The sequence below is a fragment of the Alternaria dauci genome, chromosome 1 (genome assembly GCF_042100115.1).
Source record: "Alternaria dauci strain A2016 chromosome 1, whole genome shotgun sequence".
Lineage (NCBI taxonomy): Eukaryota > Fungi > Ascomycota > Dothideomycetes > Pleosporales > Pleosporaceae > Alternaria > Alternaria dauci.
Genome location: NC_091272.1, coordinates 6,338,854 through 6,363,713, shown reverse-complemented (window position 1 = coordinate 6,363,713; position 24,860 = coordinate 6,338,854). Strand labels below are relative to the sequence as shown.

At 52.9% G+C, this 24,860-nt stretch overlaps 11 protein-coding genes across 11 annotated transcripts; 5 read left to right on the top strand and 6 right to left on the bottom strand.

Annotated features, from left to right (window-relative positions):
• Positions 1–223: 223 nt before the first annotated feature.
• On the top strand, positions 224–4,064 carry ACET3X_001976 (uncharacterized protein; the record flags this gene model as incomplete). Its single annotated transcript, XM_069447327.1, has 8 exons — positions 224–281; positions 675–705; positions 764–776; positions 1,006–1,107; positions 1,169–1,176; positions 1,232–3,109; positions 3,160–3,428; positions 3,484–4,064. The coding sequence occupies 8 exons, from the start codon at positions 224–226 to the stop codon at positions 4,062–4,064; spliced, it is 2,940 nt and encodes a 979-aa protein (XP_069312218.1).
• Positions 4,065–4,577: 513 nt separating this feature from the next.
• Positions 4,578–5,318, top strand: ACET3X_001975 (uncharacterized protein; the record flags this gene model as incomplete). The annotated part of the gene is made up of 2 exons (XM_069447325.1): positions 4,578–4,750; positions 4,820–5,318. The coding sequence occupies 2 exons, from the start codon at positions 4,578–4,580 to the stop codon at positions 5,316–5,318; spliced, it is 672 nt and encodes a 223-aa protein (XP_069312217.1).
• A 393-nt stretch (positions 5,319–5,711) lies between these two features.
• On the top strand, positions 5,712–6,721 carry ACET3X_001974 (60S ribosomal protein eL15; the record flags this gene model as incomplete). Its single annotated transcript, XM_069447324.1, has 4 exons — positions 5,712–5,789; positions 5,920–6,062; positions 6,116–6,129; positions 6,184–6,721. The coding sequence occupies 4 exons, from the start codon at positions 5,712–5,714 to the stop codon at positions 6,549–6,551; spliced, it is 603 nt and encodes a 200-aa protein (XP_069312216.1). The 3' UTR covers positions 6,552–6,721.
• Positions 6,722–7,464: 743 nt separating this feature from the next.
• Positions 7,465–9,879, top strand: ACET3X_001973 (uncharacterized protein; the record flags this gene model as incomplete). Its single annotated transcript, XM_069447323.1, has 1 exon — positions 7,465–9,879. One exon carries the CDS (start codon positions 7,465–7,467, stop codon positions 9,877–9,879), a length of 2,415 nt encoding a protein of 804 aa, XP_069312215.1.
• A 964-nt stretch (positions 9,880–10,843) lies between these two features.
• Positions 10,844–11,827, top strand: ACET3X_001972 (uncharacterized protein; the record flags this gene model as incomplete). The annotated part of the gene is made up of 1 exon (XM_069447322.1): positions 10,844–11,827. The coding sequence occupies one exon, from the start codon at positions 10,844–10,846 to the stop codon at positions 11,825–11,827; it is 984 nt and encodes a 327-aa protein (XP_069312214.1).
• A 41-nt stretch (positions 11,828–11,868) lies between these two features.
• Positions 11,869–12,846, bottom strand: ACET3X_001971 (uncharacterized protein; the record flags this gene model as incomplete). The annotated part of the gene is made up of 1 exon (XM_069447321.1): positions 11,869–12,846. One exon carries the CDS (start codon positions 12,844–12,846, stop codon positions 11,869–11,871), a length of 978 nt encoding a protein of 325 aa, XP_069312213.1.
• A 706-nt stretch (positions 12,847–13,552) lies between these two features.
• Positions 13,553–16,290, bottom strand: ACET3X_001970 (uncharacterized protein). Its single transcript, XM_069447320.1, has 2 exons — positions 15,781–16,290; positions 13,553–15,673 (listed from the first exon to the last, which is right to left on the bottom strand). Exons 1-2 carry the CDS (start codon positions 15,946–15,948, stop codon positions 13,820–13,822), a joined length of 2,022 nt encoding a protein of 673 aa, XP_069312212.1. The 5' UTR covers positions 15,949–16,290; the 3' UTR covers positions 13,553–13,819.
• A 177-nt stretch (positions 16,291–16,467) lies between these two features.
• ACET3X_001969 (uncharacterized protein) lies at positions 16,468–18,069 on the bottom strand. Its single transcript, XM_069447319.1, has 2 exons — positions 17,607–18,069; positions 16,468–17,554 (listed from the first exon to the last, which is right to left on the bottom strand). The coding sequence occupies exons 1-2, from the start codon at positions 17,824–17,826 to the stop codon at positions 16,710–16,712; spliced, it is 1,065 nt and encodes a 354-aa protein (XP_069312211.1). The 5' UTR covers positions 17,827–18,069; the 3' UTR covers positions 16,468–16,709.
• A 192-nt stretch (positions 18,070–18,261) lies between these two features.
• On the bottom strand, positions 18,262–19,206 carry ACET3X_001968 (uncharacterized protein; the record flags this gene model as incomplete). Its single annotated transcript, XM_069447318.1, has 1 exon — positions 18,262–19,206. One exon carries the CDS (start codon positions 19,204–19,206, stop codon positions 18,262–18,264), a length of 945 nt encoding a protein of 314 aa, XP_069312210.1.
• A 558-nt stretch (positions 19,207–19,764) lies between these two features.
• Positions 19,765–20,829, bottom strand: ACET3X_001967 (uncharacterized protein; the record flags this gene model as incomplete). Its single annotated transcript, XM_069447317.1, has 1 exon — positions 19,765–20,829. One exon carries the CDS (start codon positions 20,827–20,829, stop codon positions 19,765–19,767), a length of 1,065 nt encoding a protein of 354 aa, XP_069312209.1.
• A 1,123-nt stretch (positions 20,830–21,952) lies between these two features.
• Positions 21,953–23,081, bottom strand: ACET3X_001966 (uncharacterized protein; the record flags this gene model as incomplete). Its single annotated transcript, XM_069447316.1, has 3 exons — positions 21,953–22,556; positions 22,610–22,737; positions 22,839–23,081. The coding sequence occupies 3 exons, from the start codon at positions 23,079–23,081 to the stop codon at positions 21,953–21,955; spliced, it is 975 nt and encodes a 324-aa protein (XP_069312208.1).
• Between the last annotated feature and the right edge of the window lie 1,779 nt (positions 23,082–24,860).

Genomic DNA, 24,860 nt, shown 5'->3' with positions numbered 1-24,860 from the left:
GGTTGTGGGGAAGTAGGCCAACGCCAGCGACACCGCCCACAGCAATGCACACCATTCTGGAGATGCACAAGCGCTGCATCTGTCTCACAAGAGTCTCTGCATAGTATCTCAAGGGGCAGAGCTACGTGCATCCAAGACTTGAGGGGTGTCCAGGTGGTGTGTGTGTGTGTGGGCGGGGAGGCAGCAGACCAGTTCTCCTGAGCCTCAACACTCGGACAGCAGCATGTGTTCATTTCTACGTCTCTACGAAGAGTACTACTGGGAGCAAATGAAGCTTCCTGGTATCTTCCTTCTGTCATCTGTCTACCTATATTCTCCCCATTCCCAATGTTCCTTGCTAAGACGACGATGGCGGACAGTAATCTCTAAAGCCACCCGTGCACGGCGCTCTTGCCTTGAGCATCGTCAACAGTTCTTTCCTCCAGTGCCTCCAAGCGGCAACCGAACCAGCTGACCGTCCGCTCTCAGTTCTGACTGATAAAACCCCGCTCCTGGCATCGTTTCCTGCTTCCTCCACCCACCGTTTTTGCCATCATCTCTCCCTAAAACCCCCATTCCGCTCTTCATCTGCTTCTGCTCGCCCCTGAACACCATTCAACATCAGGGAGCGCGTTTGAAGCGTCATCAAGCGTAGCTGCCAGCCTGTCTTCGCTTCAGCCATCACCCCTGAGAAGCTACTACGTCAAACCGCCTTGAGAGGCAGTTGTGAGTAGACCAACGGCAGTATACACGTCTGCAATCTGATCCGCTTCACATCTCCAAGATCGACTATCAAGGTATGCATCCCTACCCTATCATGTTCTTTTCCTCGAGCATACCTGGCGAACATCGTGTTTGCATAGTGGGTGTATGCCATCGCAATACCCCGCTCATTCACATACCTTACCGCCTACCTTTACTGTTTGCCTTTACCTCTACCTTTACTTGCCTCACCCTTAATATCCCGCCCCTTACCGCCTCTTCTGGTGACGTCTTCGCTAACACGTGCTACGTTTGCCTTCACAGGTGAAGGAGACTTATAGACACATCGCCAGCCTAGACGTTACATTTTCCTGCACACCTAGTCACAGCAGGAAGCATCTTCGCTGTGTAGCACATACATCTTCAGTGTGCAAGTAGTGTGCATCAAGACACCCCCCTATTCATCGACCATCTTCATCTCTACTAGACTTCAAGGTACGTTTGCCAAACATTTTGGTATCCTCGAGGATGTTGCTAATGCATTAAGAAGACTACTCATCATGAGTTCCAACACATACAAGGGCGGTCTCTCTGTTGGTGGTTCGGCTCTCGACAAGTCGAAGTTGCAACTGCGTCGTCCGACTCCTGACAGCGATGTCTTGGCGTCCAGCGACGATGACCGTGAGCACGTGGCAGTGCCTGTTCGGCATGCACCTGGTGCATACCCTCTGGCAGTTCGTCGCCCTTCTTCTGGTTGGCTGCAGGATATACAGCCAAACCGGAAGTTCTCGCTTCCCTCTGTGTCGTTTGCCGGTTCCCAGCCAACCACGCCGTCCCTCGAGCTTCCCCAGCAGTCGCGGCCCAGCACTTCGTCATTCCCCTGGAATACTCCGAGCTTCAATGGCTTAGTCAACAACCGTTCTAAAAACGAGATTGCTCCTTCCCCCACCTCTGCCTTTCCACCTACCGACAACAAGCCCATCCCCTCCCCCACAACTGTTGACGGTGACGACGGCAACGGCATTGGTTTTCTCCTTAACCAGCAAGCACCTAATCCGTTCCGCAAGGCTGTCCGGTCCCAGTCCTATAGCATAGGACAAGGTGACATCGAGCACAGTCCTGTCAGCCGTTTCTCGCGCAACCCCAACACCAGTGCCAATCTTCGTCATCGCCCGTCCAAGCCGAGCCTTCTTGGTGAGTCTGCTGTTGGTCTCTCGCAGCTGCGTGAAGACGAGGCCGACGAGATCGAGTCGTCCAACGGCTCGGAGCACGGAGTCCGTCTGCCTGCCGGTTACTGGGAGCGTGAGCAGAAGCAAGCCTTGCTCAAACAAGCTGCAATGGAGAACGCACGCGCTCGCAACCGAGCTACCTCTACTGGCTCTCCTGTCAAGCAGATGCAACAGCAACGCCGCCAGACTACTGCCGGTCTGCGCAACACCTCATACAGCATCTCTGGGGAGTACGCCATCGAAGAGCTCGACGATACTGAGCCTCCGATCAACCGTCCTGCCCCAGGCCTTACTCGCCGCTTCAGTGAGCACGTTGGTGTTCTGACCCGCGATCACGAAGTCGAGATTGTCGACAGCCCTCAGAAGCCGCAGTGGACTACAGGCAACATTTCACCTGCTGAAATGGATCCCCTCGGTCGTCGCCACTCGTTCGCTCACTACGGCAGCTACAACTCCGCCATGCCTCTCTCGACCTTGAGCAACACCCAGGAGGAGGAAGAAGAGTACGTCTCCCCTCGCCAGACCCCACCCAACAAGGACGATGAGCCCTTTGACGCGTCTGCCTACTTCACCGGCTACGGTCCTGCATCGCGCGCGATCAACTCCTCTGCCATTTCAGCTGCTCACCCAGACCCGGTTGTCCCCAACCCCGCCATGTCTGCCAATCCCTACGCCGTTCCTCCGAGAATTGGTAATCCTACCCGCCGCTTGTACATTGTCACCTTCAAGTGCTCGCGCGCGGATATCTATTACCTCTACGATAACACCGGTCTCGAGATCCGCTGTGGTGACCTTGTCATTACCGAGGGCGACCGTGGGTGCGATTTGGGCCAGATTACCCATGCCGACTTGACTATGGAGGAGGCCAAGAAGCTCAAGGCGGAGGCAAACGAGGAGCACTTCCGCTGGCTCGTCATGTTCTCACAGTACTCACTAGCCGGCACTCAGAACGACTCTGGTATGTTGGGCGCGCTTGCGCGTGCTAATGGCTTCCCCAACCCCATGAGCCGTACTCCAGTGACTGCTTCCGGTGAACCTGAGCCGTTCAAGCCCAAGATGATCAAGCGCCTCGCCCAGGCTCACGAGATCTCTGCGCTCCGTGAGAAGGAGGGTGGAGAGGCCAAGGCCAAGCGCCTTGGAGCTCAGAAGGCTGCTGACCATAAGCTGCCTATGGAGATCCTCGATGCTGAGTACCAGGCGTAAGTCAATAACCCTCACCTTCTTGTCGGCATCACGCTAACACATCTAGTGATTACCACAAGTTGACTTACTTCTACTACGCGGAGTCGTACGTCAACTTCAACGAGCTCGTCACCGACCTGTTCAAGCAGTACAAGGTGCGCATCTGGATGTCGGCTGTCAATCCCGCATCCGTCATCAACCCAGCCGGTGGTGCCCAGATCCCACCCCCTTCGGCCATCGGTCCTGGTGCCATCATCAAGAACAACAACCAGAACGCGCCTCCCTCTGTCGGCCCTGGCTTTGGCAACAACACACACCACACTGCGCAGCAGTACGGTAAGTACATCCTCGTCTCCTTGCTACTATATCGTGTCCACTAACTGCTCGTCAGGTCAAGGTCAAGCTCGTAACCATGGCAACTATGGCAACTACGATGACGGCTTCCACGCATTCTCTCACCAGATCCCTGCGTACCCTACCCAGCCGTCCTACAACATGCAGCAGACATGGGGTCATGGACAGCAGATGGGTCGCCAGCAGATGTATGCAGGCTACTACCCCAATGTTAGTGCGAGCGGCAGCCCCATGAACTATGGAGGCGGAACCTACTATCCACCATCGACCTATACTTCGTCCTATGGTGGAGGCTACGGGGCTGCTACAACCACCGCTGGATATGCTGCTTCGCGCAACTACACATCCAACACTGGTCAGTCTTTCGGTGTCCAGCAGCCTTCTTCGTACAACGGCAGCTCTCCGTACACCTCTGGCGCGGGCTACGCCAATGCGTACAGCAACGCCTCATACACCTCAGGTGCTCCTGGCGGCTACTACGGCACAGCAGGTGGACATGGCAGTGGCAACCCAAGCGCCTACAATGGTACCAACACTGCTTCTTCTGGAGGTCGCCCTGCCACTGGCACCGACCCTGCCTTGTTGACTGGCATGCAGAACATGTCATTCGGTAACTAGGAGAGCTCGGTGGACTGTGAGATGAGGGGGGGTTCGGAATTTCTTTCGGTTTTTTGGTCATTATGCGCTATCTGCTTTTCACTTCTTCATCATATTTCATGATCCCACGGTTGCTTGCTTTCACTTACCAAAAAATTCCCCATGATGCGTGTAGTTTAGTTAGATATATGCCATATGGCGAAATCAGAATGCTTTGGCACCAATATGTTCTATCATGAGTGCATGTGCTGGTATTTCTCAGGCCTAGATATCAATGTGATGTTATAGCTGATAGAAAGCTTAAGTACCTCCCGCCCTCAGCTTCATAAATCTTCCCGAGGCCGAAAGTTTCTCCAAGGTCTCCGGGCCTCGGCTGGGTCTTGTATAGTCTGGCACTTCGCGAAGTCCTCGACATCCCGGGCTCAGGTTCAATTTTCCTGTGAAGGTTGGAAATGGTGTGAAGGCCTACAGGCCTGGGCATCTCCTTCCTCCCATCTGATATCACCTCTCCTCACCAACACTTTCACCTCAGCCATGGCAGGACAACGTGCCAAGTCCCCAGAGCCCGAAAGTCAACAAGTACTCGCACTCAGTCGCCTTCTCGAGAAGCGGAAGAATGGCGACGTAGATGTGCAACAGTTCCGCGCAAAGATAGCAGAGGATCGGAAGAAGCTTAACGGACAGATTGCAAAGCGGAAGCTCCAAGCGTAAGACAAGGCGTTGAACATCTAGAGGGGCTACTGTATTTTCAATTCAATCACTAACAGCTGCCGTAGCAACAAGCAAGAGCAACGCCATCGCAGTGAACTCGCAGCCACCATCCTCGAAGCCCTGCGAACCCCGAATCAACCCGTGCAAAGCGAGACAGCAACCTTCAAAGGCACCCGTATCGCTAAAAACGCTGTGTACGAGTCCGTCTCCACCGTCCTGACAGCATCCTCAGGCCTCGTGAGTGAATACCAAAGGCTAGACGGCATGATTGCGAAACTACGAGACGAGCAGCCTGCAGCTGTGGCAGACACATGGATGCAGGACGTCGAAGATACGGACCGGCAGCTCAGGATGGGGGCTCGCGTTGCATTGCGAAATGTGAAGAAGGTGCTGGGTGCTGATGTGGAGGATGTTGTGCTGGGAGAGACGGATGATGATGGGGATGTGGAGATGGAGGGTGGAGAGGGGGTTGCGCTTAGCTACGAGCTGAGAAACAGCTTGAGGTATGCGGAGAGGGGTGTCAAGAGCATGGTCAAGGGGTTGCCGGTGGATGATGGGTGGTAGGCATAGTGTTCAAGGTAGTCTGTGGACGAGCAAGACGAATGTGCAACTCTCTCAGATACAGTTGTTCGCATTGAGTTCTAGTAGCGAAGGGTATGCAATAGTAAGTACAGGCCCTTGTTCAATGCTTCTCGCCGTCCTCTTCACTTCGCATGTAGCTGAACAACAATGTCTATGCACATGCCAATTCTCGTGTTCGCGCCTTCTCACGTCTGCATCATGCTCCACCGAGCGCCCGCCCAAGCGATGCTCTGACCGACTCGTGTCCGCCCAGCGCGATGCCTCGTCAAGCTAGCGCGCCGCACGGGCCATTCGCACACAGAACCGAAATCGATATTGAATCTTTTCGCAGCCTCCAGCACGACAGCGTCGACAATCTACTAACCAACAGTCAAGATGGGTGCCCTCAAGTATGTCGAAGAACTTCAGAAGAAGAAGCAGTCGGACATGATGCGCTTCTTGATGCGCGTTCGCGTACGTATTATACCACAATTGTGCGGGACAGAACTCTGCTAACGCTGCGACAGTGCTGGGAGGTATGAACATCCTGAGACTCAGTCTCAATTGATGTACTCGTTGAACTTTGCTGAGAGTGCATCGATAGCTTCGCCAACTTAAGGTCATCCACCGCGCAAGCCGCCCCTCGCGCCCCGACAAGGCCCGCCGTCTCGGATACAAGGCCAAGCAGGGTTACGTTATCTACCGCATCCGCGTCCGCCGTGGAGGTCGCAAGAGGCAGGCTCCCAAGTAGGTGCTTCGCAGTCTGAGAAGAGGGATCAATGCTAACATGTGGTTTCTAGGGGCGCCACCTACGGTACGCAGCACGCAGTCGATTCGATGCGAGAATGAAGAACTGACAACCGAACAGGAAAGCCTACCAACCAGGGTATCAATCAGTTGAAGTACCAGCGCTCCCTCAAGTCCACCGCTGAGGAGCGTATCGGCCGCCGCTGCGCCAACCTCCGCGTCCTCAACTCGTACTGGATCAACCAGGACTCCACCTACAAGTACTACGAGGTCATCTGCGTCGACCCCCAGCACAAGGCCATCCGCCGCGATCCTCGCATCAACTGGATCGTCAAGCCCGTCCACAAGCACCGCGAGGCTCGTGGTCTCACCGCCACCGGCAAGAAGAGCCGTGGTCTCGGCCGTGGACACAAGTTCAACAACACCAGCGCGGGCAGGAGGAAGACGTGGAAGAGGCACAACACCCTCTCCCTCTGGCGCTACCGTTAAATGCATTGAGCATGTGGTGTGCTTGGTGCAACGTCTGGTCGATTGTTTTCAGCGTATGGGCTGGCGTGAATGGAATAGGGTGTCCTGGGCTACGTAGCTTCCGGGCGGCATAAAAGCTGTCAGGACTTTCAAAATCAATACCATGGATTCATGATCTTTACGAAGACAACACTAAGCGCTGTGTATTGATGTGCGGTGTTTGTATGCTGAATGTGAAAAGGCTGCTCTGTAAAGAGACATGGCACTAGGGTCGAATCTGGCGAGTATGCCTTGGTTGGTTGTAGCCAAGGGAAGATAGATGGACTTTCACATGGGTGGCTGACGGGGTACCGGTTAGACAGCTGCACTATCGACGTCAGATGTAAAGTGGAAGCAAGATGTGTGCGCCATGGCTAGTGTGACATTCAACGTGCAGGCCAGAGTAGAGTTGCGATGGAAAGATTCGTCAAGAGTCGAGAAGGCGATCAAATCAGGTATGTCGTGTATGACCAGCTAGGGTGTTGCTAGCAGGCTGTTGCAAGTGTTGCCTGGGCCCCTCGCAGCCAAAACAGCCCAACCCACAACACATGCAGCACCTTGACGCCAGCGCAACAAGCGACCAGAGCTCCAATAGACGCAAAGGGTACACCCGCCTCTCTGCCACACTGACGACATGCGTCTGACGAGCTGATTATCCAGACTTTTGCTGCCGTCGTCCGGGGGTTCAAGTTCCGATACACAATGTTCCTACGTTCACGCGCGCGACCGAGCACCATCATCTGAGCAGCACTGCCCGGCGACCGGCCCAGGCAGTGAAAGGGCGACACGCACCAGGCTGTTTGACAACTGCAGCTGCCTACAAAAGTAGAGCGGGCGCACTCTGCAAAAAACCTGCTTGCCCAACCTCTCCAGTCTCGCCGCAAACACCGCCGCCATGGTCATCAAAGCCGATCCCTCGCGAAACTACTACGCCGACCTAAAGGTGCCCGCAAATGCCAGCGAGAACGAGATCCGCAAGGCCTTCCGGACGCTGGCGCTGCAGTATCACCCAGACCGAAATCCTGGGCGCGAGGCCGAGTTCGTCATCCGCTTCCAAGAAATCCAGGCCGCCCACGAGATACTGTGCGATGCCCCCTCGCGAGCAAAGTACGACGCGGACAGAAGGAAACACCGCAATGTCTCTGCGCCTGGCAACACCCCCAACACACCGAGAGCGAGACCGCCGCCGCCTTCACGCAACGCATACTCTACAACCGCACCTCAGGGAACTTACTACCGTGCTCCCCCTCCAAAGCCTCAGCCTCCGCCTCAAGCACAGCGCCCGCAACCCCAACAACACAGCACATACAACAACGGCGCCGACAGGTTTACCAATAGGAACTTCCGCCCGCCACCAACAGCGCAACGACCAGACGCAAAGGCAAGAGATGCCGAGGCCCGGGCAAATGTCTTTACAGCATGGCAGAAGATGAAGCAGCCGCGGGGCGACGACTCTCGGCAGCACAACCCGGGTGCTCAGAGCAGCTCGCAGAGCAATCCGCAGAACAACCCCAACGGCACACCGTTCGGCCGCAGCCAAAGCACAAGAGTCCCTCCCTCCAAGACAGGATTTGACCCCTCAACACCGGGCGTCGATGAAGGCCAGGCGCGGTCAGCGTATAGGAACTATGCCCGTCCGGCTCCAGCCCCACCCACCTCTACAACTCCTCCGAAAGACAGCCACGCCGACGATGCCCCATACTCGGAAGCCAACCGTGTTCGCACACCATACTTCTCTCACGTTTCGGGCGAGCGTACCTCCATGTTTGACGGAGTTGGAAGGTCGTCTAGCGTGCGCAACTCACCAACACATTCATACAGAGCAAGCCATTCGACAGACGCCGGCGCATACTCAGACTCGGGTCGCAGAACACAGGGCAAGAAATCCAGCGCAAAGCCAAATCCTTTTGCCCACGGATACCCTGACTCTAGCGATGAAGATTCGGACTCCGAATTCTCCAACAGCGGCAGCAAACATCGTGACCCACCACCTCCTCCACCACCGCAGAATACACGACCGCCTCCGCCGACCTGGGCAGAGAGCAATTTTGCGACCCCTGATCCAAAGCGGCAGAGCAACGGCGCGGCGGGAAACAAGCCCAACAGCTTCAAGAGCAGGAGTGAAGAAAGCATCAATATGAAGTTCTCGCCTTCGGACTGGCATGGCAAGTTCGAGGGCAGCGATAGTTACTTTGCTCCTAACATGCAAAAAGGTGCCAACGGGAAGGGCCGAGCCTCTCCAACCCGCGGCAGATCGCAACGAAATGCGACCGATCGAAACCCGTTCAGCACACGGCCGATGCCGCCTCCAGTTTCGCCATTCGGGCAGCCGATACCCCCACCTCCTCCAGGGCCACCTCCTGGCATCAACTTCGCCCCGCCCAAGATGGCGCCACACACGGCCAAGTTCAGTCCTCAAGACTGGCAGGAGACGTTCAAAGATCCGAATTGGGTATACACCGACGCGAAGGAGACATCGCCCCGTCGGCCGTCAGAGACTACAAAAAGGCCAAAGGCTGCACGCAAGGCATCTGTACAACAGAATGGCGCTTCGAAGACGCAGGAATCAGCCGATGCGTCGCGGCCGAAGTACCAGGCGTTTGCTGAAGAGCCAGTAAACGGCGACGTGGATGCTATGGATATTGACTCTGGGCCACCATCAAACGCAAAGCCAGCTAAGAAAGGCACACGCACGGCGCCATCGTCACCGAAGTTGAACACAACGGGTCTAGGTGCCATGCCGAATGGCTCCGCTACTGCGCCTTCTTCCGCTTCTACCACAAAACCGCCCGGTGGAGGACTGAACAGTCTCGGTCCAGAATTCATAGATCCGCTTGTCAAGCCTTCGAGCAACGGACTCTCTGGCATGGGCACCCTTGCAGACGCAGTTCCATTCCCGTCCCAGGCTTCCAACTCACATCCCGTCAAAGCCAACGGTGCAAAGAATCTCAAGTATCCCGAGATACCCCAAGCGCCTGCCCCACCAGCGAAGGTAGATCTGGACTCTGCGAATTCCTATTTCGACCGCATGCGTACCTACGTCAAATCGTACCGAAACTACTGCAAGATCATTACTGGCCATTTCGCCTCGCGAAGCAACGAGATGGAGGATCTAGACGACAACTTCATCCATAATCGCGGCGAGACAACCAAGAAGCTTGGATTCGCGAGTTATTTGGCAAAGATGGAGGAAGACGAGGGTGTCATGGAGACATGGAAGCTTGCACAGGAACGTCACATTATTGCGCTGCAACAGTGCGAGGATGTGCGGAACAAGACCATGAAGCTGTACCAGACCCTACAGACCTGAGCTTGGCCAATCCAATCGCTTGAGTCTAGTCTGCGGGTGTGCTGACGTCGTCTTAGTAGGAGCTTTTGTCAGGGAGCAGACAGGCACCGCTACGTCGTTCAAAACGTGGTTGAAGAAATGAGGGGATTTACGATCAAAGAGGCGCGGTTTGTGACTCCTGCGCATGTGATATGTCCACAGAGGCGTACTTCTAGTTCTGTTCTGGGTGTGCGGATCTCAAGTGCGCTGAGGACTGCCGCGTGTAACAGCCTGCCACCCAATTTGGATGGTGGTGATGATAGTATTGAGGCGTTGAAGGGAAGAAATGCGAAGAAGTCGAAGCCGTTGCTGACGAGGAAGAAGAAGTATTACGTTCTTGGATAGTGGCGATGGCGTTTTTCGGGCCAAGCATGAAATACCCGTAGAAGTCGTTGAATGTCTTCGTGGTTGCGCAAGGGTTTTCCTTTTGTGGACCTTAGAATATAGATAACGTTTGTAATAAACACACTTCTGAATGGAAGTTTTGAATACACTCTCAATTCGCGTACTACATTGCACGTCACACCTTTGCGACAGTACTGCCATAGCGCGAGATCTCCAGGGCTGCATCTTGCGCGAACTTCCCGCGGTTGCAGCGCATGACGCCCGCACACCCGAGGCAGACTAGCACCAAAACGAACGCGCCTGTCCAACGGAAGAATCGACGGCTAAACACCACGCCAAACTTCCACCATTTTCTTCATCCTTTGTGGACACCGTTGTACCGCCATTGAGCAGTAGTAAGTGGGATGACCGCTCGGATCCAACAGCAAAGTGCTTGGCTTAGGATAGTCGTCCCGCCGGGTAAATGTAGAGAGCCTGGCGCATCGTGGGGCTAAATACCCCTCCATACATAAGACTCCATGGGGAAGCCTGCGTATAAGCACGGTACACTGCTATCTTTTCCAATTGATTTTTTAGGTTCAAACGACTAGATACTCACACCATGGCGGACAAAGAACCCATCGTCACCCACATTTTCACCGCCGACCCATCGGCCCACGTCTTCAATGGCAAGCTGTACGTCTACCCCTCGCACGACCGCGAGACAGACATCCAAGACAACGACAACGGCGACCAATACGACATGAACGATTACCACGTCTTCAGCATGGAGGAAGTAGGCGGCCCAGTCACAGACCACGGCGTAGCCCTCAAGCAAGAAGACATACCCTGGGTCCAAAAACAGCTCTGGGCCCCTGATGCCGCCACCAAGAACGGGAAATACTATCTCTTCTTCCCGGCCCGCGACAAGGAGGGCATCTTCCGCGTTGGTGTGGCTACCGGCGACAAACCCGAAGGACCATTTAAGCCAGAACCCGAGCCGATAAAAGGCAGCTTCAGCATCGACCCTGCGTCTTTTGTCGACGAAGACGGCGCCGCGTATCTGTACTTTGGCGGCATCTGGGGCGGCCAATTGCAATGCTGGAAGACTGGGAAGTTCATCCGCGAGGATTACGAAACCATGGAAGCGCAATCGGGCAATGCTCTCTGCGCAAAAGTAGCAAAGCTCTCAGACGATATGACGTCCTTTACGACCAATGTGCAAGACGTTGTTATCCTGGATGAATCTGGGAACCCTATTCAGGCCGCCGACCACGACAGACGGTTCTTTGAGGCTGCGTGGATGCACAAGTATAATGGGAAATACTACTTTTCGTATTCGACTGGGGACACGCATTTCTTGTGCTATGCGACGGGTGATAGTCCGTTGGGCCCGTTTACGTACGGGGGCAGGATTCTAGAGCCGGTTATTGGATGGACGACGCATCACAGTATTGCGGAGTTCAAGGGCAAGTGGTATTTGTTCTACCATGATTCGAGTTTGAGCAAGGGGGTTAATCATTTGCGGTGTGTCAAGATTAGGGAGATTGTGTATGATGAGGCGGGGAAGATTAAGTTGGCGGAGAGCCAGCCAAAGGTCATGTAGGAGGATGTGGGTCAAGTTGATGTTGTACTATAATAGTATAGTTACTTCCGAAGAAAGCACCTCTTGAACTGCGCCATGTGTGATCTCTTGAGACGATATTTCGTGGTTTGCAGATCAAACTCCTCCACTGCTGTTACTTCCTCGAGGTATTTCTTCATGCCTCTCCACATCCAAACCACATTCGTCTTCTTCTTCCGCTTTTCGATCCTCCTTTTCTGAATAGCATCCAATCTCATCATCATCTCCACAATCACATTATCCATGGCACTAACCTTTTTCTTGTCTTCCTTCATGATCTCATCCTCTACAGCCCTCTCCTTCGCCATTTCCTCCTGGAGAGTCTCCTCCCTCTTCTTCTCCTTTGTCCTCCACAACACATCCATGGCCTCACATTCCGCCTCCCAAGCCCCTACAGCCAACAACCCCATATTCCTTACAACCCACTGCACAAACGTGTGATCCGGTAGGTCGCAAAACGGCGCCGGGAAATCGTCTTTCATCACTCTGCCATCGTATAAGATTCGACCAATCTCTTGGACGATACCGCCTCCTAGAATCGGCTTCCTCTGGACGGGTGGCGAGGAGAACGAGGACGAAGCGGCTTTGGCGCATTTAGCTTTCCTTCCGAGGACTAAATCACCAGACTGAGGGTATAAACTGGGATTTTGTTTGATATACAGTTCTTCCAGCCTGTTGGTCTCTAATGACTTGCCTGGAAGTAAGCCTCTGGGGTCGGTGGTGTAATATGCGCCCATGTTGACTTCTTTCGAGCCTTGGTAACGTGGGATGTGTGTGCTGCGATAGTGCCGTTTACCGCGTTGTGTGCATATAGATGGAGGTAGGGGACTTGTTCTCCATTTGGGTTCGCGGGGGACGAAGAGGTCTTGGATAATGGGGGAGAAGATATTGGAGAGGGCCAGTGCGTGCATAGGGGAGATGGAGAATTCTGGTGTGAAGAGGTAGCAGGTGTTGGGACGGATAATTACAGACTCGTCGGCTTTGACGATTTTGGTGGACATTTTGGGCTTTGGTTTCGTGGTGGTCGGCATAGTTGGTGGATTTTGCCTCGATGGTTAAGTTTTGGGATGGCAAGATGAGGATAGCATCAAAATGGCTATATAATTTTCAATTCTACATGAAGAAGGGGATTTGGGTATGTGACATATAGCTCATGTCTTCCCATGGTTGCAAAAAGTGGGTTGACCTATCGCCTGTCTCTACCTAGGTAATTTAGTTTGGCTAGGTCTACCACAAGAACCTCTCGAGTACGCCACATTCGTTAATCATCCAACTCAGCAACTCTCTATGAAACCTCTCGATTTTCTGCCTGAGCACTACGCTTGTAGTTGCCTGTCTTACGGAGCTATCCACTGCCGACCAACCAAGAACCCATGGATTACTCCAGACCCCTTCCATCTCCATCATCTGTCAGCATATTGATACAGCCACTTCAGATCATCTCATATCCTCTTGTCTTTCTCGTGACTTGCACGCTACACAGAACTTGTGTTGAAACGCAATCTCGCTACCTCCCAGTGGTGAATTACCGTCTGATCAGTGCCATGGTCCTCAGCATCCCAGCCAATTTCTTCGCAGCCGAACGAATATCCTTCTTCATGTCCGCGAACATGACTGACCCGACGGCACATCCCGCCATCTCTTGATCTCTACGTACGATTTAGTAGCCATGGTTAAATTGCGTGGCAACAGGATATAAACAGAACTGTCCCTTTAGTATTCATTAGGCCCATAGCCCTAGCAAATGTCTCAATCTCGTGTCTCGCATCATGTTTACCTGAATTGCACGCGACACTTCTGTGTCTGTGGAGGTTGAGATTGCGAAAGAGGAGACAAAGACAAGAGTAAGCAGAATAACGTTACGATACTCTAAAGTCCTCCCAAAAATGCGCCTGAAGATGCTTCCAAATCGCATCCAGCGAACAAACCACCCAAACAAAAGAAATGCAGCCCTGGTATATAACTGAAAATCCACTAACAGTACCTCACACACTCCTCGCCAATATCCCATCTTTTGCTCCTCCTCTCAACTGGCTTCCCACTTTTAACCTGAGTCCCCTGAAGTTCCTTCAACCGCTCAAAGTCAATCTTCTCCTTTTGCGCTTTCTGCTCCTTCTCCTTCTCTTCATTCTCCATCTTGATCAACTCGATAATATCCTTGAGTCTTGCTTCCTCCTTCTTTTTCCGAAGTTCTTCTTGTTCATTCAGACGACCCTGCTCATTGTCCTGCTCTAACTCATGCAGCCACACGCCCTTACCGTCCTGGAAAATTTCTTTCAGTTGTGGCAAGGTTCCACACACGCCGTCGACTTCGCCCCATGGGTACCAGATCTGCTCGGCTTCGGTCCATATGCCGCCGCGTCCACCACGATTATCCCAGTAGCGGTCGCCGCCTACAAGGTGGTTGTGATATCCGTTCGGGGACTGAGGAGCGCGGAAATAGTTCCTCAGCATGGCGCGTTTGTGTTCCGCGTACCACATGCTATCCCAAGTGACGTTTGCGATTGGTGGATGCTCGGCGTCAGGGGACGAAGAGCTGCTTAGGATGATGGCAGGTACGGAGCCGGAGTATGTGTTTTGGATCAGAGGAACGCTTTCCCAGGGTAGCTTGCGGCTCGGTAAGCCATCAAGTGCTAGGGTGAACTCTAGATTGTCGATATATGCTGGCTTCTCATTTGGAGATGGGTTGTGCTCGACAAAGTCTGGGCGCCAGAATGGAGGCTTGGTCTCGTTCAAGACAGGTGGAAGGGAGAGGTACTGGGTAGAGTCGTAGTGACTGTACTGCGACAAGTCGGTCGAGTTGTCGTGCAAAAGAGGAAGGAGTTCGTCTTCGTTGCAGTATTCCAAGGGCTGGAAGAGCACATGGGTGTAGTCCAACCCAATGGAAAACTCATGTCGTTTAGTGTTTGAGAGCTCGGCGTTCGCTCGCTCCAGTCTCCGCTCGGCTTCGGACTTGCTTGCTCTACCAGTTATGAAATCTTTGATCTTGGCGCCAGTATGCTTCGACGCAACTTCCTCGGCGTCTCTTCTCAGCTGCTGCTCAGCGAACAGGGTCGCGAACACTGACTGGACTGTCTGTGACTGACTTCCAGCCTCCATGAACTTCTCTAGCCCAGCCTGATACAGCATCTTCAAGTCGCTCGCCGGGCCCATGACCATCTTTGAATGGAGGAACTTCGCTGGGTTATCGGATATGCGTCGGCCGCTCTCCGTTCCGTAGGTATTGTCCGATAATGTCGACTGCGGCACGTACTTGCAGGCCATATCATCGCTTTCGCACCTCTTCTCCGCACCAAATACGATCGTCTGATTGAACTTCTGGTAGCCATCCTTGTCAGCGCCATACTTCTTCAGGAGCTGCATGTTCGCATCTGCCAACAATCTCTTGTACTGCGTGACTATCACATCGCTTGGCAGCTGGAACCATGATTGCTGGCCATCCACGATGAGGACTAAATCCTGATCCTTGACCAGCTTCTCATTGGCCAGGTAGTGAAGTGTGCTGTTCAATATGCCCCTCTCCCATTTGATATCCGATTCGTGTGGGATGTATAGCTGAACTGCAGTCGGCGGAGGGTAGTTGAGAAGCATAGCAGACAGGGTCGTCCTGCAGAAACCATCTGTGTCACGCTCGGATGGCATGAGGAGGTGGAAATTCGGCGTCGTCTTCTTGAGCTTCGGTGGTACATGGTCGAGCTCGCCATTCTCGATTTGCAGTGTCGTATTCGAGGGGGTCTTGAAGGGCGAATGTACGATATCGGGCAGGGCGGGTAGGTGCGGTCGCCATGGATAGTAAGAGGAAAGGCTCTGGTATTGTGAGGATATGGCCTGAAGATGGTTAGCCTGACCCTGAAAACTGACAGTCAGTTCTAGCGGGGCACGTCTTGCATGTCCTCAACGCTCCTCCCTCTGGTATCAGAATGGACCAAACGCACCTCGTGATGCCTCATGCCAGTCAATCCCAGCAGAATGGTGAGAAGCGTTATGGTCAAGACCATCATCCTCCCTCGACGCGTACAGGCCCACTGTACGGCCGCATTTCCAAACTCCTTAGGTGATTGTGTAGGAGACATTGGCATAGCCAGCATCGCATCGCCTGCCATGACGAAATGTGTGAGGACAGAAGGAACAATGCCTCAGGCCGTTCCTCCCTTGCTTGAAACGGACATCGGGCATACGTCGTACCGCTATATGTCAGGAACGATGCGCGATCTGCCTCTCCTCTGTATCCCCTCCGTGTCCCTGCACCACAACGCCAGGGTGTCAGTCGTCGTAAGACGTCACGGTCCGATCAAGAACGCGCGTAGTCTCCACAAAGTTGCGGTGCTCTGTTTCGAAACCAACATTGGGTAGCCATGTTGCGCGCGCGAACAGTGCAGGACTCGGAATCAAGAAATCCATACTGAATGTAGACTTGGTCGTAACGTTACGTGCCTCAATGGGAAATAGAGCTGGAGACACAGTCAGCCATCGATAGCTTGATGGCTGTACCCTGGTCTATCGTGACACGCCGCTAAGCCTGATATGGATTAGAGGCGGAGCCGCCTCGGCTGTCGTTGCGCGGCAGATCCGATAGATCATCAAGCGGTTCGTCGTCATGGCTGGCGTTCGCATGTGGAGGTCATGGAGATCCGGCTGTTTTTGCGACATTTTTCTGACGTATCGAAGGGGACTAAAGTATTTCTAGGTTGTTTGCATGTACATTCTTCGAGTGGGTTGGGCGCGGCTTGCAGCTGGCCTCTACAAACATCATCATGGCTGACAAAAGGGGCGATCCGAACTTGTGTACAACGTTTTGTGGAAATTGTGCGACAATCATATCGCGACGGCTTGCGTTACGATAGAAGATCATTACTTCGTCTCATCAAAAACCAGCAATATACCGATGTTTGTCAGTGACCTCCGTAACCTCAAACTTCATTCCGACCCTGAGATCCCCAACCGTCTTCGGTACAGCCAGCATACCGTAGCAAGGCTTGTATGTGATTCCCTCGTCGATCCTCCGATACTTCATCAGCGCGTCCCAAGGCTGTGTCTTGTGCTTCTCCGCCGAATCAGGATGTACATTTGGCACCTGACAGCGTGCGCATCGCTGGGTGATGTCCAGGACAATGGGGGTCTCGCCACCCTTGGGCGTGATCTTGACAGTCTTCCAGCGATCTTCGTCCCACGGAGCGTTAGCATCACCTTTAACGAGGATATTAGGTCTGAATCGGCGGACGTCGATGGTGAAGTCCTCTACAGCTTTGAGACGTGTGTTGAGTTCGTCGATACTGCTTTGATTGCCGACTAACACGGGCATTAGGTCAGGAAAACAAGTCGATGCATTTCTGCCCAAGACGTTTGGTGCACCGTTCGATACGAGAGGCCTGGGGTCATCGGAAACCGGGGGCTTGTAGACTAATCGCACTTCCCTGTCGAAGAATTTGTTGAATGGGCCGGTCATCTCGGCAGAGTACACGCGAGTCCCTGTCGTAGTACTCCAAATCTTTGCCGAGTGCTCTTCGGTATTCTCGTCCAGCCATTCCTTCGACGGATGAGCAGGGATAGAGAACTCCAGCTTCTCATCGATGGAGTTCGGTGCCGGTGCAGTGACGGTAAGGGTATCGGTCTTCTCATCATACGTTGGCCGAATGAGTGTCATTTTTGAGTTTTGACGGATCGTCAGGAACTCGTAATTTGGGTAGCTCACCCACATCCATTGACGATCTGGCTTTGTCAGTATGAAAAAGGCCTCTGAAAGCTGATCAGGAAAGCGCACCGAGGTCGAGGCCGGTGGGCAAGAGCTTTGCTGATTTCACAGACAAACCATGGCATGATTTGATCGGATGTATGAAGAGGCCTGTGATCTCAGTTGCAGGTGGCAGAGGGCCAGCAGTGCTCTTTGCTTGCTGATTCTTCGTGAAGTATAGGTACGTGAGAATTGGCAGAATGAATATTGACAGTACAGCCGCAATCTGCGTGGTAGCTGAGAGCGCCATATTTGAGGTATCGCCGGATGCGAAGAAACAAGAGTTTCGCAAGCTTTCGGCTAAGTTGATCGATAACAGCTGTGCTTTGCGAAACTTTATGGGATGCAAACTACAAGCTTTTCTTCTTCAATCAAACCGTACTCATCTGGATGAGGCTATAGGGCGTGGTATGACAAGTCTGAATCAGCAGGTCGGTCCAGAGCAACACCAGAGCAAAATTTCTGCCTAATTGAGTGACCCCGCGGAGTTTATAGCTAGAAGTGAGAGTTCACGAGGATGACGCAAGGCGCGGGGAAATTGTTCGCTGCGTAAAGAGCTAGCGCTGCCGAAATCGCATCTGCGGCACTGCGCGGCAGTCGTACATTGCGTTCTCGCGCCCGCGTCAACCACATACAACCCTCCCAACATTTATCCCTAACATCACTCTGGGCTCTCTAATTGCATCTAATCTTCTAGCATGATAAGATCCTCTTCTTCGTCTTCTTCCTCGGACCCCGACAGCTGCTCGTAGCCTCGCTCCTCCATTGCCCGCTCGCTATTCAACGCCTCGATTTCTGCTTCCAACTGGACACAATACGCGTCCAACTCGTCCATTTCTTTCACCTTCATCTCCAACTCCCTCAGGCGACTGCCCAGCCTGATATTGGCTTCCATACGAAGCATGCATTCCTTCTCAGCAGCATCAGCGCGTTGCTTCTCCTTCTCCAGCTCAAACTCTGCTTCTTGCATGGCCCTCCTGCGCAAGCCTTCGGTTGACTCGTACTCTTTGAGATCTCCCAGCGAGCTCACGAGCTGAGACTCTTTGTCAAAAAGCTCTCCACGCAGCCTGTCAGCCTCTCGCTTGATCTCTACGCACTTCTTGTTCGTGCAGAAGTTGCGGTTCCGAGCTCTGATGCCTAGTGTTGGGGATGCGCTCTCGGTTCGTCCACGATGACCCGGAGGAGTGTCGCAATCGATTGCGCTATCTGGGACGTCATTCTCCCACTCTTCGCGCATGATACGTGGTGTAGACGGCGCAGCCACGGTAGTCGCCATGTATGCCTGATACTCCACTCTGGACATTCCGACTGTCTCCTTCGGTTCGTCGAACTTGTCGTAGTTGAATGGATATCGCTGATGCAAAGAGCCATTCACACAGGCAGCGGTCTCCCTGTCTTCTGAGGAATACATGTCCTCATATCGCCTCATCGCCTCTCGTTGGTAGGCTACGCCTGTCGGCAGGTCTGGATAGCCACGGTACGGACTATGCTTCTCTATCGTCGATAGAGTAACATACGGCCAAGTCTTTGGATCTTTCTTGTTGTAGGTAGGGGTGACGCGCTTGATGTTTTCGTATAGCCTTGAAGAGGTGAAACTGAACGTGCCATCGTAGCGAGGTAGAGGTGTCATCTTGCTGCGCAATCTCGTTAGCCATCTTCGCCGCGCTGGTTTGTATGATCTGCATACCTTGGGCGATTCTAAAGGGGAGTAGAGAGCGTGCTAATGTTGGATGGTGGTAGAGGCAGGAGACAGATTGCTACCTCACTAACCTTCTCAGATGCTCGTATAATGTTGATTGTTCAACTTGTGTAGAAGGCTCGCGGTGAAACAGTGAACGCTCCTCTCTCACCCTCACCCAACCCGTCTTCACCACGGGCTGCCAACAATCCCTAAGGACAGTTGTTGCACAGCATGCAGGAACGAGGTTTCTTTTAGGATATGAAAAGAATATAGAATACAAGTACATCCGCCCGGTACCAGCAGAACCCATGGGTGACCTTGGGATGTTGAAAATCCACCACAAACCGCACGTTCCTGAATGGATCTCGTATGGACACCGCCACGTCTTAGACACCATGTCGCTCCAGGATCACCATTACGACCGCGAACTTTTCTCTTGGAGCAAAATGGCATAAACAGAAACCACTCCCGGACGCATATGATTCCCGCACCTCGCCTTCACAACTTTCAGGCATCTGTTTTCATCCTCTTACGCTGTGCTTCCGACATATCCTCGCACACCTTCTTCTTTGAGCTTGCAGCTTGTCCCCTTTGCTCCATCTTCTCCAAGACCATGAAGATGTCCCTGTTGCTTTGCTCGAGCTCCGATTTGAGACTGCTGATCTCTTCATCTCTCTTCTTTAGCTTGGCGTCGCGGCTTGCAAGATCTCTCATGAGTCCTGTGCTAACCTCCTTCGCAGTGTCGGATCTCGTTTTATGTTCTTTGATTGCTGCTTCGTGTGCTGCCATGGTAAGTTCCACCAAGGTTTCCAAGTCATACGAGTAGGCCTGCTCTTGATTAAAGACCTTACACAACTTTTCTTTGTAAATCAGCTCATCTACAACTCGTTCGGGGAACTTGTTGACAGCAGCTCGGATCGATTCAGCTAAATCGATCGCACGTCTTTTCCATGCGTCTCTTGTGTATTTTACGCTAGATAGCTCGTGTCTTAGTCTTTGAAGTCCCTTTTCCAGTTCTGGTACCCTGCTTGCAGAAAGTGTCTCTGTATTTGTATCTTCCACCATCTTCATGATCTTAGACAGAGCTACTTCACGCGAAATGATTTGAATGGTTTGTTTCTCGACATGATCGTTGTCTGTTGTGTTCTCATACTCTGCCTCTTCACTCTCATTCGGTACTACAAGGCTCATTCTCTTCTTCCATTCCTCGATTTCGTCAGTAGGCATATGCGGATACGTCCGTAATTGGCCGTGGCGATCATAGTTGAACGGATAGTGAAGGAAGAGTTTTTTCAAATGCTGTTTCATCCGACCAGAACTACCTGGCTGATTTTGCAGCCGCTTAAAGCTCTCAACAAGTGTTCTGTCGTACGCCAGGTATTGTGGGGGAAACTTGCTCCCGCTGTAATCGGCACCATCTCCTGTTGCGACGACCTGACGAATCAGTGGCCACGTGTGAGGACTGTTCGCATCGTATGTCGGATTGATTGTCTTGATATGCATCCGCAAGAAATAGCCATCCCAGGTGAAGTCTCCGTCCCAGTTCCATTGGGGCTTGATGTGGTTGTTCATCTCTGAGGACTTTGAACAGATGATCAGTTGAGTCCTTGTTGAGTTTAGAATAGGCTGTAGGGGAGGTAAGTGTGTGGCATAAGCAATCAATGATGTTTTATGCAGAGGTCTGTAGTCGCGTTAAGCTAGCGCATTGGTATTGGTTCCATCCTCTTGTCTCACTTCGACGCTGAGAGAGAAGCAGTGAGATGCCGTTTCGAGACTCAGACGAAGGCCTCTACATCAGAATGTAATTCTGCATGACTATCACACCTGTATTTGCCCCATCTCAACTCTCCGCAGTCCTCGCATTACCGTACCACCACGTCATGCAAGGGAAAGATCGAACCGCACCCCCGTAGTTCCCCAGTACCTAGGTAGTGTGTTCGATTTTTCCCTTATATAGCGTGTCACCGTCCAGCCCATCCTCGTGATCCAAGAACATGCGCCACACCCTCGGTCCGACTGGGCATCCATCCTGCATCCTTTCAAATGCGGCGCTTCCCTCACCAACCAACGCCTCTCGCCTCACAGATTGCATAGCAAAGACGCCGCGGACCTCAGCGAGAGAATCGGCCCCCAAGCACAGCCCACACCCACAACATGCAGGTCCGGCGGCCAAAAGGTCTCCACAACGTGTTTTTGGGGCAGGTATGTCGTATCAGTGAAACGTGTGCAGGAGACACGCCATACAAGGGGAAGAATCAAACACCATTCCCTCGTAGTTGGCCAGGTAGGGTGTCGCCGCACACGGGAAATATTAAACAACTCCATCTGTATTTGCTTAGGCAGCGTGTCCTATAGCAGGAAATGATTGAACGCTCCCATGCAGCTGTTTAGGGGCCGCGCGGGCAATTCCCGCTGCGAGTGCGTTTCGTGCCGCGGATGCATATGCAGGTACGGCTAGGTATGCTTGCATGTGCGACGTAGACGACGTCCGAGTTTCATTACTAACTACCTAGTTGATACTGTACACAAAAATGGAGAAAATGCCCTAGAAACGCCTCCCAAGATCTACCTGTAATGCAAAACATGAGAAGAGTGTCATGCCAGATCTATCGCCTTTGTAGACTACACGCCGTTCGAAGGGACGATACGCAAGAGTATAGGTCACAGTGCCGGCTACGTGTCGACAGGACCTGATCTAAGCTTTCTGTGGAAGCTTCTTGACAGCACCCTTGCTGGATGTGCGAGAAGGCGACTTGGGTGACTTTGCTGGAGACTTTGGCGCGCGAGTCTTGGCCGGGGTCTTCTTGGGGGTAACAGCAGCAGCCTTACCAGGGAGCTTGGGGAGAAACTCAATCGAAGGCACCTGGTCGGTCTCCTTATCCTCAAGCATCTGGAGAATGATGTCGACGATCTTCTGGACCTGATCGTGGCTCCTGTCAGCGCCAACGTACTGGTCCAGCTCACGGAGGACGTCGATGGGCGCCTCGAAGTGCTTGCCCTCCTTGGGCTGAACGCTCTTCGCGGCAGCCAGAGAACCCCTGGATGCAGCGACTTGACGGGAGTATGCGTTGAGGCGGGCTTCCTCGGACTTCTTGAAGGCGACGTCGTATGTGGTACCTGGGAAGTCCTTCTCAATGACATCGAACTGGCGGAGAATGAGCTGGACCTTGCGGATCTGCCACTTCTTCTTGTTGTAGGTCGCGCGCTGGTAGTGCTTCCGGCAGAAGAGGGGCCAGTCGGTGATGTCGCGAGTGCACGCTTTGTTGCGGCCGAAGTGGTCGGAGATGACTTTGCGAGACCTAGATGTGAATGAGCGTATATTTCATACCGTTCGTAAAGACAGACTACTCACAGGTCTTTGGTGTATTGGCCGGTCATGCAGCGAGTGTGCTCGTCGTTCATGCAGATGAACTCGCGCTGCTCGTCGGGTACGTCATCGTCGTCATCCATGTTTTCGTCACCAGAGGCATCAGGCTCGTCCTTCTATAGGACAAACAGTGGTCAATTTGCTGCTTCCATGGTGACGTAATGACCCTCCATCGTTTGAGAGAATGAGAAGGAAAGAAATGATTAATACTTACAGCTGTAGTCACGGCGGTGTCGGGAGTGTCCATGATAGGCGACGAAGTCTCTTGCTCTGTTGACTTTGAAGGCGGGGTAGAAGGCGACGCGACTGCAAGCTTGGAGGTGTTGTCAGGGGCATCGGTGGGACCTGTAACGAAATCTAACGCCATCGTATTGCGGATCTTGTCGGCTTGAGTGACCTCAGTCGTGGGGGAAGCGCCTGAGGCGTCGTCAATATTGGTCTTGGAGTCGATAGACATATTGAGTAAGTCCGTGGGTAAGTATGTTATACGAACAGAAGAGAATACCGGTTGAAACGAGGTTGGCTGTACTGAATCCCACAATAGTTAGGTTATGGAGAAGAAAGTCTCGAGAGAGGTGAGCGAAAGATCTTATACATGGTGCGGCGGCGGTCCACGTGCGATAGGCCGACGAAAGTGAAGGTGAGCCTGGAAGACAGATTCACTGTTGTTTGGTCACTGCCACCTGATGGATCTCCCAGTCACCCTGGACTACGAATGGCCATCATCCGTGATTCACATTACCGTCACACAATGCAACCTACTGCGGCCCGAGAACGCTCGAGCTCCACTGAACGGCCATTTTCCTAGTAGTTTGAGCCAACGGCGAGCCTATAAGCTCCACAATAGATGCCCTGCCAAGACAGTCGTTTGCTTACACTTGACCAACGCCATCCTCGAGCCGCGTGTCACACTCCCGCCGTGAAGACGTATGTAGGCCAACATTTGTAGATTAACGATGGAATGGTCGGAGAGCTGATGAAACAACCGCGGCAACAGACAGCTCGAGGGACGAGGTGAGTCTTGGTTGTGCCACAGCGGAAACTGGGTTGAGCGCAGAAAAGGCCCGCGGAATGCTCTCGTAGTATTGACGGGGCCTGAATACGAGGGAGAAACTTTTATGAAGGACGTGAAGTAGGGGTGGTTGAAGTGATGGAAGGGATGAAGTGGAGTGGAGCGAATGGACTGATGTAAATACGCACTGAAAGCTAGAAACCCAGTGTCGAGTTGTGACACAGGAAATCAAATGTAATCGACACAAACGACATGATTCATGTGAGCGTATAGCCCCACGCACTGATTGTCAAGCGACATAGCCGCGGTGGTGTACCTCCACAAGTTCAGTGTCGATGATCAGCACGTTGGTACCAACAGTTCGCATTCCTCTTGCCTGTGAATAGACCTACCTCTGAAAGGATAGACGCAACCGAACCTCCATGCGGTACTATAAGAAGTTGGTTTTCGGTAAGTGTACTAGCTGATTAGGAATCGACAAGTACGATACCTCGCAGGAAGCCGCGCGGTGCTCGTATGGTGGACTATTGAGCAAATGTTTTCACGCACCAACCAATCCAGAGTGATCTGCTTTGATATACGTGTCGGCATACCGTATGAGTATGAGGCTCCAAATGGCAACTCTCTCCCCATTGCTAGCCCCCGGACCGAAGCAGACCACTACGCCACGCAGGATTACCAGGACCTTATAGGCGCATCACGCCGAGCGGCTATGGTATGTTGTGCGATTGGTGCCTACTCTCCTAATTATAATCTCAAAGACACTGGATTTCCCATCGTTCTCGAGACTTGTACCTTTAAGGTAATGGGGCACGAATCGTAGCTCATGGCCTAAGACGCTAATGGGGCTGAAGACTTACAACGTCACTCGCCGGGCTTCCGCTGAACTCTCGAAAGCCGAATTGGATCCAAAACATCGTAAGTATACACAGTGACTCGCAGAACGACTTGTGCAGTCTGGACCGACATGGGACGGATGTCTACAGAGGGATTTCTCGTTAAGAGTTAGCGTACTATGTCGGATATATATACATGGGCCCTGCAAGTCCAACACGGCCGGCGCGCAGAAGACAATGACGATGAAAGAAAGTTAGTTGCAAGCGTGGGAGTTGGGCAAGGAGACGAATAATGTGGTGGAAGATGGGGGACACGTGAGGCGAGGTGGGTGGGTGGCTTATGTCATGTATCGGGCAAGCTACCGCCGATAACCGGAAAACCAAAACA